The sequence below is a fragment of the Poecilia latipinna genome, unplaced genomic scaffold (genome assembly GCF_001443285.1).
Source record: "Poecilia latipinna isolate Pla-1442-1.1 unplaced genomic scaffold, P_latipinna-1.0 Scaffold263, whole genome shotgun sequence".
Taxonomy (NCBI): Eukaryota; Metazoa; Chordata; class Actinopteri; order Cyprinodontiformes; family Poeciliidae; genus Poecilia; species Poecilia latipinna.
The window spans coordinates 379207-396742 of record NW_015112879.1 but is presented as its reverse complement, the minus strand read 5'-3'; the positions used below and the strand labels follow the sequence as shown (position 1 = coordinate 396742).

The window sequence follows — 17536 nt, the reverse complement described above, 5'->3', positions numbered from 1 at the left end:
ACTGTAACTTGCGCATTCCGCTGCTCAACCACTCCAACTCACACACATCTTCATTCACAGTCTTACTTGTAAATCGATTTTTCTTTTCTTGGACGTTTTGATGTTAGCTTGTCGATGTCTCAGTTTTATTCGCTGGGAAAATCAATAAGCAGCTTGAGGTGACTCTGCTGCTCTCTAGTGGCGAGTAGCCATAATGTTTGCTGGTAACAATCGGAATGCATTGTGGGAGATGTAGTTTGTAGTCAATTCGTGCTCAAAACCTATTTTAAGTCAATCTTCGGCCTATAAAATGCTGCAGCGGGCCACATAAAATGACATGGCGGGCCACATGTGGCCCGCGGGCCTTGAGTTTGACACATGTGCTTTAGGGTGTTGAGGGCCACATAAACTCAAGGCCTTGGGGCCAAATCTGCACCGCTGTAGCTGTTTGACACCTGTGTTGTAGAGGAAAGCATGATGCTGTCAACAACATTTCACCATGGCGATGATATGTTTATGGTGGTGTGCATTGTTAGGCAGAGGCACTCTGGGTTACCATCTCCTTCTGCTGCCTCCTAACCAATTTAAATGCAGGAAATCTTATGGATTCTGGAGCAGGTCAAAATGTAGTGAAGTTCTTTACAAAACATGTAAAATTGTCTATTTTCCAACCCACAAGCAAGGGGTTCCAGCTCCCCTTTAACTGCATACACAAGAGGAATAAAAATGTCCTTCAAAACTCAGCTGATGGGTAAATATACTTTTTTATCTGGTGTTCCTGTACAACATCTCCCCATCTGTTCTTTTGCCACCCTGAGCGACTGCCCATATGACAAACCACCAAGTTTCCAATCAGCAAAAATGTTCAGTTTTAGTCTCATTTGACCAGAACACTTGTAACATGCTTGTTATCTCTCCCTGAGTTTTATTTACTTATTTTGTGACATGTGAGGGCAACTGGTCACAAAGGATCTTTAGTTAGAATCAGAATAAAGACAACAAAATACAAATGCACATTGCAATTTTCAGATTTCATTTGGAAGAACTTAGGAAAAACATGCTTAACAGAATGCATTAAAGCCTGTCGCTAAAAAAATACAAAATGTGGAAAAGCTCAAGGGTTGTGAATAATTTTGCAAGGCCCTCTAGTTCAGACGGGGAAAAAGAGCAGCTTGTTAAGCAGAAATCCTAATTTGTCTGTGTGTGCAGTCTGACATTTCAAAAGTGTAGGTGTCACTCTCCAGGGAACATAAGGCCTCCCTTTAACTCCACAGGCCTGCAATTATCCCACATCTTCTCCAAAACTCGATTGCTTCCCTCACCTTCTGCTGCCCTCTTCAGGTGAAATGCTACCACAGGCGGGCCCACAGTGCCGACAGAGACACAGTGTTCAGGCTGCAGTTCCACACCTGTACCATCCATGGATCCCAGCTCTGGTTTGGAAAGGGGGAACTGGATGAAGCTTTCACCGGTGAGTTTATCCACTTGGGTAGATCGATGCAGCCGACAGTAGTTAAGGAACCATAGGTCATAGATATGAAGAGTGAGGATTTGGGTTTACGAGTTTGTTTTATTGTGTACTTTTTTTAATCCATTCGCAAATGGAAGAGAGGTTTTCTTGCAAAGTCGTCTTAATGAATAGCTTACCAGTTTTTTTTGTTGTTATTGTTGTTTTGTTTTTGTCTTTGTTTTGTTTTTTTCAAAGTCTCTTCTTGGGATTTGGCTACTTTTTTTACCGTTTTCTTTTGCTTTGTTACTAGAATTATTCATAACTAAAGACAGACTTAAAAAAAAATACAGAATATGCCTGATACATACACATACATATGGAGTATGCTATTTTTGATTTCAGAATAGTATTTTAAATTATAGTTTTGCCCATACTCTATGATATGTTTTGCTTACATAGATTTAAACATGCTAAAAATTTACAGCAGTTAATTGAATTTTATTAACATGCAGAAGTCCTGACCCGGAACCTTTCTATCGTGTTTCTGGTATGCACATACATCTGATGCACAAGCGACATCCGCAAACAGCAATGGACGATGAAGTTGCTTCTCTCAGCCCACTGGGGGTTCAGTTTTGTTTGGAAACTAAACAATCTGATGAGATGCTGGAAAAGACTATTGTGTTGTGCTAAAAGGAATTAGCCCATCAGCAAAGCTATTGAAGCCTAAAATAGCATGTCAATGCTAAACATGTTGCAGTATAAATGTCCCTAACGCTAATGTCAGCGTCCACAGTCCCCTAAAGGTATGAACTCCTTCATTTCTAAAGTATCATGAATTATCAGGGGTTCCCAAAAGCTGAATGGGTAGAATAACACTTTAAACCAGTCTGATTGTTGAATAACCAGAATAGCAGATTAAAAACAATAAATGTCTCTTTTTGAGCTCATACATCTATTTATGCAACAATTTAGCAGCAAAAATGGGCTTTGAATTGAAAATGCAGCTTACTTTGTTGGGATATAGTTTCTGATCAAAATTTGATTAATTATAGATCCTGCAATTAACTTGATTAAAAAATGTGATCAAGTCCCACCACTAACATGTGTATTTCTATTTATTTATTTATTGGATTGTTTATTTAGGTCTTGATTGAAACCCTGCTGTGTATGCCTTTGTATGAAGTGAACATACACTTCATACAGTGTGTGTGAAGTGTATGTGTATGTATGCTGGCTGAGGTGGCCAGCATGTTTCAGGGTGGAGCCATGGCCTCCCCCTGGTCAGCCTTTGCACATGTGACTGCCTACGTGGCTCAACTGCCTGTCATTTTGCTGATGTTACCCCTGAATTTCCCTACTGCGGAACTATGATATTTCTGTTTCCAATATGAATCATTTTCACAGAAAATGGTTTTAATCACCAGCTATAAAACCGTATTACTATGAAGAACTGTGCTTCATTTGTGTTATTGAAGTGCAGTCCCTTTATATATTATAAATTGTTGGGAAGAAAATGGTATTATCCCTCAAATACCTCATTTCTTTGGGTTCTGTTATGGTATATCGTCATCTCTGCACTGACTGACATAATAGCAGCCTTTGAAACTGGCATTGTGGGAATATATCTGCAGTGGTTTGGCCTCATGATATTGTGGTCAAATAAATCCTTAAATAGTAGTGGTTTAATCCCCATCTTGGAAGTAATAACAGTTCCCTGGTGTAGAGTACAGTGAGAATTAGATGTGATGATACACGGTTGGTAGACATGCATTACTTAAGTCTGTAATGAATGTGTTTCTTACTTCAGCTGTTCCTCAGTTTCACTTTCTCTGAAATAACAGACTGCATGTTTGTAGGAACAGTGTGGTTTTTATTCCATAGATGAGATGAAGCATTAAAGTGTGTGATTATCGGTCACGCACCTCAAAATACATCGGTGGAATAAGTATTTGAGCTTTCGAGGGTTTTCCAGCATGCTAAATATACATTTCCCTTTCATATATCTAAATATAATAAAATTATTTACATCCAAAAACAAATTGGCTTTTCTTATAGCCAAGGATCCGGTTTCTATGACGTCTTCCTTTTTAATGAGCATTTGTACTCTTATTCCCAGATGAACGATTTCCATCCGATGCCACTGTAGAGTTCGTCTTCTCCTCAGGTCCTGAGAGGGTCAAAGGTCAGTATGCCCAACTTCAGATTTTGCTCAAGTATATTTCTGGACATTTATGTTATTCACTTATTCAAAGAAAGAAAGCATTGGAAACCCAGTGTGTGCTTTTCCACAGGCCGTGAATACCACAAAAACGACCCAGCTGTCATCGTCGACTACAACACTTCAGATCCAGTGGTTCGCTGGGACTCCTATGAGAACTTTAACCAGCGATATCAGGACAGCCTGGAGGGTAACTGCTGTCTTAATGCACCATTTCTCAAATTTCACCCACCCTAGACAATCAGAGGCACACAGTCATAAAATAACTAAAGTACAACAGGGCTGATAAGAGTTTGTAAGTCAGTTCATCACACAACTAAAAGTAATACTGTTTACAGATGATGTGGTTATGTTGAGATCTTCATGCCTTGATCTTCAATGAGTGCTGAATCATTTCACATCCATGAGTCAGTGCCTCTGGTTCTCAGGTAGCCATTCCACTCAGTTCTCATCTCTCTTCAGTCCTTTGTAGGAGATTTCCTCCACTGATTGGCCCGACTTTCAAGCGGGCCAATAAGTGAGCGGGAGGAGGAGTTGTGAGAAATTACGCACATTTTTTGTGCTGCTTTAGAATTGTAGTGCGCCTTTATAGGATTGTAGTTTGACAATGGCAGCAGAGGAAATGAACGAAGCCATTCGGTCCATGTTGGCCATTCTTGTGTTGTATAAGACATTATCTTGTTAGCAAAGATGTCATGGTCCTAATCCCTACGGAGTTGTTTACAGCTCCGTAGGGAGCTGTAAACAATTTCCTGTAGGCTTCATTAAGCATTACAAAAGTCATGGCCAAACATTAGCAATTTGGTAAAATCAGATCCAAGTGTTTAAAACTTTAGAGTTCATACCTCACACCAGATAATTGATTCTCAATAGTCGAGGATCCAGATCATGTGTACAAAGCAAAGCGTAGAACAAGGGGCTGGTTTTTACCAGGCTAGGTCTGAGGTAATGGTGAAATGTCTTGGTGTCTTGTTTGATGGTGGATAGACAGACTGGGACCTCATTGGAGTTGTTTTGTGTGTTTTTTTTTTTTTTTTGCTGTGGTCTACCATGGTACAAAAAAAAAAGACATGAGCTAAAAAGTGAAGCTTTTTAGCTCATCTCTAAAAAGCTTCACTTTTAGAGTGAGCATTTTATAAATCAACAATATAATTGTTGATTTGTAAATCAACAACCTTATGGCTTAGGCATAGGTTGAAGATTTGTGTCATTCAGTGGGGAGATCATTGTAGAGCCACTGCTCCTCCACATGAAAAGAAATTAATCGGGGTGGTTAGGTAATCTGAACTGGATGTCTCCTAGGCACCTTCGTTTGAAGGTTTTCTTGGTATGTCCCACTCATAGTAGAACCCATGTGGACCCCAAAGCATTATGAAATGCTTTGGGGTCCAACCTGAATGAGCAGGACAAAGGGATGCCGAGAAGGATTTCTTGGTTTCCCTTCTGGATTTTGTTGAACTCCACAACCTAATCTCTGATTACTGAAAAACAGTGGGTGGATAGAAGGACATTACCACAATATTAAACTGAGCTGTCTCTTTTATTTTGTTTCAGACATTGCACATACCCGAGGTCCTTTAGATGGAAGTCTTTACGCTCAGATAAAGAAGCGTCGAGGTCCCAGCTCTGGTTCTCTGACTTCAACCAATGGCAGCAGCCCAGCAGGAGTCCCTGCAGAAGACAGACCTGATCATCTGATCCCTCAAGGTTCCGACTCAGGCCTTTCAGCCCATTCCCTCCACTTGAACCAATCATCAGTCCATCCTGATCACCCAGAGGAACTTGTTCGCCCACCACCACCAACCAGACAGGAAAGGGAGGAGCTGGAACGTCTCCTCGGTGGGATTGAGGGAAACAAGGATGGAGAGCGAGAGACCGCCATTTTAGATGATGGCGATTCCTGGCCCCCGGAGAGAACTGGGACATTGAGGCTCAATCGGTCATGTTCTTGCAGGGATGGTTACCGGTCTCAGCGCTGCGCTGAACCGGGGTGTGACCGCACCCTCCTCATGCCAAATGGCTACTGTCTTGATAGAGCTCCCGGCACTAACGGGCACCACGGGGTGACCCCTTCCACCAGTCCAAACCCAGCTGGTCCTCCATCACACATGGATATGTGTCAACATTACAGCCCACATACCCATCAGTCCCTTCCTCCACCAGATCTGGTGTGGGACCGTCAGAGTGGCCCACCCCACTACTTACATCGCTCCTGTTCGGAGGCGCCCTCATCTCGACATATTTGTCCGTACCCATCACCAGACCTCACCCCTCATTCTCATAATCCGTCACACCACCATTCCGTACCTGCTGCTGGTCGACTTTACTGTCGTGAAGATCTTCCCTTCCATCATCCTCCTCCACCACTCAGTCACCACCACACCCACTCACACCACCCAAAACCCTCCACCAGTCCCACTTACCATGACATAATGCTGATGGATAACCTACCGCCCTCTAGCTGTCCTTGTAGGGACTGCAGCATTAGGAGAGAAGATTCAGCTGCCTATCACACCCTGAGGCTAGAGCGTGGTGACAGCTTTCATTGGGACAGAGAGGCAGAGCTTCAACAACGAGAGGCAGGACTGAGGAGAACGAGGGAGACGGAATTAACCAGAGGGCCAGAACTTCACTGGGAGAGGGATCCTGGGCTCAGACGAGGCAGAGAGCTGTCACTCCACTGGGAGCGGGACAGGGAGGCGGAGCTGCAGTGGGAAAGGGACAGAGAAGCAGAATACTGGCACAGACGGGCCACCGTAGCCTCCTACGGCCCACAGGGACACGATCTGCCAGCCTTCAGTTTTGACCCTTTACCGTCAGGTCACCCAGCTTATCCAGAGGCGTCAAGGTCCCACGCTCATTCCCACCTGGATCTGAAGTACAGCAGCAGTAGCAGCGGGTACCAAACACCACGTCAGGTGTGCCCCTGCTCACCATATCAGCCCTCGCCATCTGAAAGCAGAGGTTATGCCTCGGGCTACCAGTCAGAGTCCACATCTCCTCTGCCTCCTACTTCCTCCATGGTGGGGACTTGCAGCCACAGCAACGGGCCATCAGACCATATCCCTAACCACCACCACCATGTGGATTCACAACAATCATACAGCTCTGATTCACACACTGGTGAGTCACAGTAAACACACACTTTCAGTCGTATGTTACTACTTAACAGGAATGCTGAGGGAATAAGTCATCCCTAATCAACAACAGCATGCATTGAAAGGTTTATTCCACATGCCAGAATCCTTTTGCAGTACTCACGAACTCCTTCTTGTTGGCTGTGGAGTTTCACAGTGTTTCACAGGATCTGTGTTGATACTGTTTATTGAGATAATCATTTAACATGTTCTACTGTTCCCATCTTTTCTCAGATGGCCTTCGTAGCTCCGGTGAGAGCGTGGGCTGGAGGGATCACATTACTCATGGGTCTTTCAGGAGGGTCCACAGAGATGCTCATGTGGCCTGCTCCACACCATCCGATATGTCTGGACCATCAACACCAGTCCACACCAGTAGCCCACTACGCACACAGGAGAGGTACTCCATAACAGTTCTTTGAATTTGAAGATTAAATTTAGAGTGTTTTCAAACTTGATAGTCCTGTAAATTTGGTTTGATTAGGAACCAAAATTCCAACATTTGTTACATTTTCACACTGCAATGTCAAAGGAACCAAACCCTTTCCCTTTGAAAAACCTGTTTACCCCGTCCCCTGTGGTAACGCTACACAAGAAAGGCCGAAGGAAATGACATGGAAACTTCTGAACACAATGTCTTCCCTAATGAAATTTAAACAAAAATGGAATGGCAAGATATTACTGTGGTTTGTCTTTGGCACAAGAACACGAGTCATTTATACCATGTGTTTGTTTTGCTTGCACTGTAGTCTGTTTCCCGTTTTTGGAGTGGTCGAATTCGAATCACACAGAGTTCATTTCAACCGAACTGAAACGGAGGCTTTTAGGCAGACCAGAGTTAGTTAATTTTTTTGACCTGCATCACAGTTCGATTATTTATTTCCCAAACAAGCTGGACTGTCTAGACAAACAAAGTAGTGTTTGATTAAAGTGGACTAAACAAGGCTGGTGTGAATGCACCCTTATAGTGCCTTGCATTGGACCTCATGTTACAAACACCAACACTAAAGTATTTTATGGAAATTTTACGTGACAGGCCAACAAAATTATACATGTTTAGGAGTCTGGAAGAGCAGCAGAGAGCCACAAAGTTGGTGAGAAAATCTATGATAGGACAAATGTTAGCCATACTCTGCATCTCTGATCTTTATGAAAGAAGAAAGTTTACGTCAAAAGAAAGTTATAGGTAGTCCCATTTGTCACAAGTCATATAGGGAACACAGCAAAAATGTGGAAGAAGCTGCTCTAGTAGGATGACTGTTGTGTTTTCACATCTATATGTAGAATCTACATATCACACATATGGAAGAAAACCAACATCACCCTGAACATGTGTGTTCATCATACCCACACAAAGGAACAGGCTTCTCTTCAGCAGAGCTAGTGAAGCTGTCTGGCATGTTTCGGGTGTTTCCCTTCCAGCTACAGACCTGACTATGAATAGGTGATAAACAGGCTTCTGAATCACTTGATGCCATGATTGCATAGTAATGCAATCATATGTAACACTAGTTTAGATTATTTCATTTTCTTTTGTCAGATTGGCCCAGTCAGTCCAGAGAATCTCGGCAAGTTCTGATTGTTGATTTTCCTTCCACTTCAAAAAGATACACTGCTTTTTACTGAATAAGAATCCAGTAAAGTGCATTAAAGTTTATGATTGTACATGACAAAATGTGAAAATGTTTCAGAAATATAACTTTTGCTCAACACTGTGGGCATGTTTCTTATTTCGAGAGTTTGTTGCTTTTGTTCCACTCCAAACTGGCCCTAATTAACCCTATTAAATTAACCAAAATTTTGTTGGATCACATTCCCTTACGTCGATGTTTTCATAACTGTGCACATAGTCAGCTTTTTTGTGTTTCTCATTGTGTCTGTCTTTTAAAGTCCCAGTCCCGCAGGCAGAGATTATGAGATCCGGACCACAGATATCATCAGCAGTGACAACGAGGGTTCCCCATCACAAGATGGACACTTTAGTAACACTAACATCATTCAGGAATCATCAGCACACCCAAAAACAAGCACCAAACAGGAGGACCCTTTATCACCCACCAAACCAGATTCTCCCAAAACCACAGCGCTGCGCCAAAACTGCACCATAGATGCACCCTCTGCTTCTCCTTTTGACTCTGTGACACCGACCACAACAAGCCAGGAGCACTGCCAGGTTCCCTCCTCATCAGCACCAAACACACATCCCCAGACTCTCTCTCTCAATCCTTCAGAAGCTGCTGCTGTCCCTTCCACCATGGTCCAGACAGTAACCCCTTCTCAGACCCAAACCCAAGCCAATGGACTGAGTTCAGCACATGTGAATGGATCGTCACCAACAAAGTCTCACCCAGAGGGCCCCAAATCCCCCACTTCCAACCCCCCATCGGGCCCTGCATCACCCCTATCCTCACAGCCTGGGTCCAGCAGCATGGACGGCTCTCCGGTCTCAGATGTCCCGGTTCCTGGTTTTGCCACCCTGGGCAGGAGGTTAATGTTGAGTGGGTCAGAACCCCACCACCCTAACTACCTGCAGCACCACGGACCCCCACACCACCACTACGCCATCCTGGACCACAGTGCTCCTCTAGACACTAACAAGAGAAATGGCTATTTTGGCCCTGCCCCGACCTCCTACTCCAACTACTCCACCATCTCCATCCCTCTCCCCCACCCACAACCACCTCTGCCAGAGAAGCGACATCACCCTGCCCAGCTGGGATCCCCCAGTGAGGGGGTGAGGCCAAATGTGGGCCAGGCACCCCCCTCTGCCCAGCATCAGCACCATGTTACGTTTTCTCCCACGGTGGGGGAAATTGCACCACCTGCAGGACACAATGAAGAAGTGGAGGGTGAAACCGCAAACCGAGTCAGTGTTAAGTTCGTCCAAGATAGTTCAAGGTTCTGGTACAAACCAGGCATCTCTAGAGAGCAAGGTAAGGTCACCAACTAAACCACCACTGTAGTTTGAAAGAATCAAAGCTTTTGAAACAAAGGATCAGTTTGAAACATTTAGTTGTGTTTGGCTGTAGCCATCGCTGCTCTGAAGGAGAGAGAGCCAGGAACTTTCCTGATCAGGGACAGCAACTCCTTCCAAGGAGCCTATGGCCTGGCTCTGAAGGTGGCCACGCCTCCGCCCAATGCAAGCCTCAACAGCAAAGGTACAAGGGACTCTCTTTTTCTCTCCATTTTCCATAATTTATCCTCATAAATCCACCTTGCCTTGCTGAGATTTCTAAAATGAGGAGAATATGACATTTTTGACAGTAATAACCTGTTTTTCACAGCAAGCGACCCCCTGGAGCAGCTGGTGAGACACTTTCTGATAGAAACAGGCCCTCGGGGAGTGAAGATCAAAGGGTGTCAGAATGAGCCACACTTTGGTATGTTTTCCCCTCCACTTTCAGACAAAATTCATGTTAATGATTCAAGAGAACATGTTTGGTGCATGGGTCCTCATTAGTTTTATCACACCTGGCATTAAGCTCACACTAGCTGAGGAGGCTGTGTGAATAGATCTGGAATGAATGTTTTCCGTCGCTCTATGCTTTAAATTAACATGATTGTTTTATGGATGAACACTGATTCTTAATGTTTTCTTTCTTGAAAATGTATTTTTCTGTCATATTTTATCAACAGGGAGCCTCTCTGCACTAGTCTATCAGCACTCTATCACACCCATTTCTCTGCCCTGCGCTCTTAAAATCCCAGAGAAAGGTTGGTCCAACCCTGTGCTTTAATATTTACAGTGTGCAAAGGATAATATTTTTCGTCAGATTCTTCATGATGAACATGTTTGCTCACTTCCTGAAATATTTTCTCTTAGTGTACATGATGTTTCCTTCTGTGCTCTCAGATCTTGTAGGAGAAGTGCAGGAGGTTCAACCAGTCACTAACATCAGCACAGCGGCAGACCTGCTGAAACAAGGAGCAGGTGAGTTCTTCATCCTGCCGTCAGCATGGCTTTGGAGAGAAAGAAACCCCGGCATTGTATTATTATCATAGCATCAGTGAAAAACTGGTTGTATCTGTGCAGAATCTGTACTACAGCCAGTTAAATTCCTCATGGAAGTAACTAGGTATTCATTGTGCATGTAGTTTGCTTACTAGAAATGACATTACCAAATCAAAAGATGGCAGTATTGCTGCAGTAATTCACAGTTTTACCATGTTAAACTTCATGCTATAAATCTGAGGTCTTAAAAGTTTGAAGACCTCTTCTTAGATGTTCAGTGAATAAATGAAGGATTAAATCCAGTGAAAATATCACTGTGTTATTTAGAGGTCAAAATTAGATCAAGAGGATTTGTTTGTTTCTAATGAGGTAAAGAAATACCTTGATATGTCATTCTGGATAAGTGAAATATCTAAATCTGGTCTACATGTTATTTTTCAGTTGTTTCAAGTTCAATTTACTATTATAAGGATCTTATGAACAAGGAATATGCATGGCTGATTTCACATTATTTTGCAACCATCAACTTCAATGTTTTATTAGGATTTTTATGAGACAGACCAATGCAAAGTAGTGCCTAATAGCAAAGTGAAAGGAAAAAGATCCGTGTTTTAAAAATATTTTCACAAATAAATATAGAATCTGATATTAGATGGAGAGTCTGTGGTTTTGTTCACACAGGAGGTCTTGATGCTCAATTCAGATTTTTTCCTGCGTGGTCGTTCATGCTTGTAATTAAATGCGACTGCAATCAGACTTCTGTGTGAATGGTTTGTGACCCAAAGTGCCCCGTATGCACAGAAGAAGAGTGTAGATTTCCACATAGCAGGTCATTGTTTACAGAAGTAATAACGGACGAAGCTGCTTATGGATCGATTTTAAAGTTTATTCAACAATTGGAGCTGATAGTATCATCGCAAAATTAGAAGATGAAGGAAGCCAACAGAAAGAAAGCACCATTAATAACAATAACCTTTAGTGGAACATTGACTGCAACTTCTGTAGAGAAGTCTGTTTGGATGTGTTGTCAGAACCAAGAATAATGGGACTGTAATGTTATGTTCTTCACTGACAGACAACTTTCATAATTAAAAAATTCAGCCATTGTTTACGTCTGAGTTTACTGCAGATGGCTTCTTCAGGTACAGAATTATGACGCATGTCTCACATCAGTGACATAAAAATCAGATAAAATGCAATATGACTGTTCAAACTGCATGCACTTTGGAAGCAATCAGATACCACAACATATGGAGATGCCACAGACTGGATTTTTTGGAGGGGTGAAAAGACCAGAAATGGGCCATTTAGATATAAGTCGCATTTGCCTAATGTGTGAACATAGTGTAAATGTTCAAATATTTCCACAGCGGAACAAGCGTTCATATTTATGTCTTAGATTATGCCTTGGATTAATCTAAGACATGAGTCAATCTACACTACAACTGTAACTCTGGTTGGAAGGTCAGAGATGTTGTCCTGATGGAAGAGTCTCAAGTCTTTGACTTTCACTCATTTGCCCAACTTACCAGTTTCCCCCCGTACTTGCTAACATGAATGAAAAAAAGAAGAAAAAATAAAATACTGTATTTATGAAACGTTCAAAGAATATAACTACTTTTGTATCCATAAAGCGACTTTTGCATGTCACTGTATGGATCTATGGCAATGTGTCTGTTTATACGAACCATATCCCAGCAGAGGTTTGACGGATGCAGTGGGAAGATGTTTTATGAGTTCTTTCTCTTCCACAGCCTGCAATGTTCTCTACCTGAACTCCGTGGAAACCGAGTCGCTGACCGGCCCCCAAGCGATTGCCAAAGCAACGGACGCCACACTGGGTCGGAACCCTCGACCGTCTGCCACCGTGGTCCAGTTCAAGGTGACATCGCAGGGCATCACGCTGACTGACAGCCAGCGGAGGTAAAGGCTGCCAACTCCTGCTGAAAACATATCTTGAATAAATTTCCCGCTTTCAACATGTGCATTTTTTTTCCGTCCCCAGAGTTTTCTTCAGGAGACATTACCCTGTTAACAGTGTCACCTTCAGCAGCGTCGACCCAAAGGACAGGAGGTGGGAAATTCAAACAGAAAGACTTAGAGCGAGGGCTGGGGTTGACATTTCTAACCTAACAGGAAATCTGTAGCTTTCCTGCTTTATGTGGCGTTGGTTTAATGCATGGAGGTCTGTTTTTTGGCTCTTTTGCCTGTTAGCATGAACATCAGGTTGATTTGTTTTTAATAGGCATGCTGGCTGCAGCAACTGCATCAGTTTGTTGAGCCGCTCTGCCTGTGTTTCAGTGCATGTCTGAGTCCACTTTCTGTCTCTGTCTCTCTCTGGACTCCAGGTGGACTAACTCCGACAACGCAATGGTTCAGTAAGTGCTCTGCTGTCAGTCTGACAAAGTAGATTTGGGGCTGAGAATCGAGTGCTCTTACAGCCTCTGCATGGCGTCAAACAGCATGGAAGCCTGGGAGGGAGAAATCTGTCAGCGGACCAGATTTATTTACGGAATCATTAGCTGCATTTTCATTACAAATATTCACAAAATGTTGTCAATATTCCACTAATATCGAAAGAAAAAAAATGCAAATACAGTGGTTCCATTAACTACGAAACAATTAAAAATCACAAGAAAATAATTTTGTTCATGCGACAAGTCATTAAAAAAACAATCTGCGCCATCATATTCCCCAACTTCCTGTCATCTGCTTCTTCGTGGTTTGCTCCAGTGGGAACATCCAGTGACTCATGTGATGTGAAGAGTGTTTCAATGCAGTTTTGCTAAAGAAAACAAGTTCTATAACACAAACCACCTCATTCTAGCGCCAAAACATTTTTTAGAAATTGGGCTCAGATTAGTGTCCATTAAGCAAATTTGTTTAAAAAATGTCAAATTGTGCAGTTTTGTTGTCAATGGAAATGTAGCTAGTTTTACATAGAGCTGACTGTGTTTTAATTAACAGCAGGTCCTTAAGCTCCCCCTACTCATTAGACAAAATAATTGGCTCTTCAAAATGAAATAATTTTCCCCCCACACTTCCTGTTTCGTTTCCCCTGCAGGGTGTTTGGTTTTGTTGCCAGGAAACCAGGCAGCACAGCGGAGAACGTGTGCCACCTTTTCGCGGAGCTGGACCCCGAGCAGCCCGCTTCTGCCATCGTCAACTTCATCAACAAGGTCATGCTGGCACAGCGCAGATGAAGAAACCCAGAGTCCGTCGATCAAACCGGCAGACCGTTTTGTTCGTTTTTTTCCGATCACAACTCCTCCAGGAATGAGGAGGCTTCTTGACAGAGCGGAGCCAGCGTTCATCAGAGGCTGTTACCAAGAGGCAAGATGGAGGATTAAATGACCTACTCTAGATATCGTTGTCATTTTGAATCGAAATCTGATCATCTCCATCTGTGTGGATCTACTGAAGATGGAATGGCCTGTGATGTGCTAACTATTGGCTGGAGGAAAAAAAGGTTTATTTTAACTATAAATCAGATATCTTATCTATTTTTCTTTTTTTTTTTTATGTTTCTATTGCATCAGCTGAAACTATTTTTTCAGGTAAAAGTTTTATTACCCAATATCTGATTCAGTAACTCCACTGTGCTCCTCTGCTTTTATTGTCAGTAAATAAAAACGATTTGTGAAATGTAACTATGGTAACAGAATTGTCCTGATCAGGATTTTTCAGTCCCCCAATGCCAATGTCAATAAAAACTCCCTACCTGATATGTGATTAAAAATCAATGGCATGTATCTGATGCGAGATAATATTACATGTATTAGTGCTATCATTAAGCCTGCAGCTAACAATCATTTTAGTCAGTGATTATTTTATCAATTACTCCAAAGATTAATCAGTTAATCTGGCACAGGCTAGAGATTTTGTATTTAACTACGTAAGCCTTTTTATACGTTACAAATATATTAAGAGATGCAAATAAAAACTGCAATTAATTTCTATAAAAAAGAAAACATTTTATGGCCTAAAAATGCTTAATATAGCATTAATTTTGTGAATTTGACAGACAAAATTGTTTTTTGCAGTTTAGTACAGTTTTGGTTTAATCACTGCTCTGAATGTATAGTCCTTTTAACAGTCAATTACTAACTTAGTTGATTACTTCAATAAGGATTCATCACAATTAACCTGAATAATCATTTCAGCCCAAGTTGTGATTGTGTTCATTCCAAATTCTGCTGATTAATCGGTTTTTGTGGACAGGGATGGATATTCTTCTCCAGGTCAGCCTCAATGTACAGCCCCAATTCATTTATTTAACTTACTGTCATTTCTGTGTAATGTGTTAACGTTACCCAATCTGTCTTGATAAAACATAAACTGTGAGATAACATCATATTACTTGTGAAGCCGTCACTCATCGATAGTGAAGTACTTTTATGTTTTGTATGACTGATGAACCAATCTTGCCTTTTGATAAACACCCCTGATTAAATGACAACGCGATGTGCCATACTGTTGCCTTCAACACAGACAGAAATGAACAAACAGCTCTTGTGAGGTTTGAACATTTGAAACATAGCTGCCTTAAATGACAGCAGATTTGTATATTTTGTACCAGTCTAAAAAAAAAATTCTTATTTTTCTGTTTAAGAGTAACCAAAGTGATGTAATTAACTTCCTGTATGTAGAGACGTTAAATATTCTTTTATGTACGTAAAGCACATCCACATCGGCACCTTTCACCTGCATTTACCACATTTATAATCAGAACCGACAATCATGTTTGGGTCAAACTCAGATTTGTCCGTTCACTCAGAGTGAGCCAGGGAAGGCAAACCCGAACGTGAGGTTTTTTTGTTTGTTTTTTTGATCTTGCGATGAGAGAGTTGTGCGCGTGCTGAATGTGAACGTGGGGTGAGATGGTTAAACTCGTCCAGTAAAGGTTTAGTCATGTCTGGTTTTTCCCAAAGTAATGCATGTGAATCAGGGCTGAAGCTAAACTGTAAAACGGACTCTTCCAGTTGGCGGCGTGGTGGGAAAATGTTTGCAGCTATTGTTTGAACAAAATGAAAACATAAATGACACCAATGTTAGAGTTTTTAAAAACGCACACATGAGTAAGCCAGTGGCCAAAAGACAAAAGATGAAGCACTCCTGTATTAATAAGCTTTTTATCAAGCTATATTTTTGTACTTATTCCTTCTTGTATTTTTATTATGCATTCATTTAGTGTTGTTTTAGTTGGTAGAAAAACACTACTTGTATTACAACAATAATATATTGTGGTTATGATATCATGTAGTAATATATTTTCACATGCAGCTATGGGGCAAGTGTAAGAAGAAAAAAAAGGAAACAGTTTGTTCATTTGGAAAGATGGGAGCCTATTTTGTATGCAAGCCAATAAAGAATCAAAGTGGAAAACTGTTGTTTTGTGTTTCTTGGAAAGTGAGTTATTAGTTGGATAATTATAACAAACATTCAATTTAAGCTCAGGAATTTCCCCTGGTAATAAATCACTTTGTTTCCTGTGTAATAAGCAACTTTTTCATCCTCTATCAAACTTTAAAGGATTTTCTTAGCATTTGTGTGATAGATCAACAGAAAGTAGCACATAATTGTGAAGTGATAGAAAGTAATTTGAAACAAAAAATATCTGAAAAGCATTTTACATCGATCACATAATACACTGTGGAATTTGCAGAAGTATAGTGACGAAATGAGAAACAGGTTAAGGGGAATTCTATCTTGACAAGTCTTCCTTGTTTACCGTTTTGTGTCGGGTGTGGGCGCCTGGGGGATCATTTTGCTGAATAATAGGTGTTGAAGTTCTGCAGTATGTATTTGGTAGGCAGAAGTGTAGACTCCATTGATGTAGCTCAGAATAGAGTAAGACTCAAGTTTCAAATTTAATGACTTTAGACTTGACTGGACTTTCATGATTTGTCTTAGAATTGAATCTTTTGAATTGATATCTTACACCTAGTGGTGTTTCAATGGAACTGCAGCTGCCCCACAACAATAGAATTGTGCCAAGCATGTGATCAGTAAAAGTTTGAATGCAGGAACTGTTCTTACATCATATTCGGAATGCCAGAGGTGCCATAATGTGTGTCTTTAACATTTAGACTTAGTATGAATGAATTAATAACATTATGATAAAAGAAGACTTTATTTTTCCACATTTAAATTTGTAACTTTGCTTGATTTTTTTTTCAGATTGTCCATATTTTCTTGTCACATACATTTTTCTTGAATCAGTTTTTTTTTTAATCTTTAGATCTGACAAAACTGAATTTAAAAAGCCATGTGTTCTCAAAACTAAGTAGAGGGGCACAAATTTTTAAACTTCATTCCCACATTTAAACCTGTGTGAAAAAAAGATGAAAACAAATGTATGCTTCCGTTATCGCAGCAGCTAAGTTTTCTCCATCCATCCATTATCTTACACGCTTGTCCCTAGTGGGGTTGTGAGAGGTGCTGCTGCCCATCTACAGCGGTCAGGTAACTTTTCTGTGTTTGCTAATTCAATAAAGGAGCCTGCAGCCAAAGATCCCAGTTCCAATATGATAATAAAGATAGATGTTTAAATCTATCTTTAAATCACTATCTGATGGTGAATCAGTTTTCTAATTTTTTTACATTTACTGAATAATTTAGGTTAATTTTTATTGTTATACATATATATATATTTGAAGTTTACTTCACCTTGGTGATTAGGTTGGTAGAGAAAAACACCTTTTAAAATAATTTAGGAATTTAAAGTTATTACTCTGATAACACAATAGGCCAAATGATGTTTAAGATTTGAAATTAAAAGTTTAGGACTTTGATTC

General features: G+C 41.2%; 1 protein-coding gene across 3 annotated transcripts in view; it reads left to right on the top strand.

The window, feature by feature from the left end:
- tns2a (tensin 2a) overlaps positions 1-16119 on the top strand; it is a 49988-nt gene extending 33869 nt beyond the window's left edge. For 2 of the 3 annotated variants that reach the window (XM_015033309.1, XM_015033308.1), the window contains exons 14-27: positions 1321-1450; positions 3549-3614; positions 3724-3840; positions 5205-6773; positions 7022-7187; positions 8678-9720; positions 9817-9945; positions 10072-10167; positions 10424-10501; positions 10641-10718; positions 12494-12662; positions 12745-12813; positions 13088-13117; positions 13804-16119. In XM_015033309.1, coding sequence (XP_014888795.1) covers positions 1321-1450; positions 3549-3614; positions 3724-3840; positions 5205-6773; positions 7022-7187; positions 8678-9720; positions 9817-9945; positions 10072-10167; positions 10424-10501; positions 10641-10718; positions 12494-12662; positions 12745-12813; positions 13088-13117; positions 13804-13942 — 3879 coding nt within the window. In that variant the 3' untranslated portion in view covers positions 13943-16119. The remainder of the gene's footprint in view (positions 1-1320; positions 1451-3548; positions 3615-3723; positions 3841-5204; positions 6774-7021; positions 7188-8677; positions 9721-9816; positions 9946-10071; positions 10168-10423; positions 10502-10640; positions 10719-12493; positions 12663-12744; positions 12814-13087; positions 13118-13803) is intronic. The other variant, XM_015033307.1, reaches the window with a different exon arrangement.
- Positions 16120-17536: the final 1417 nt, after the last annotated feature.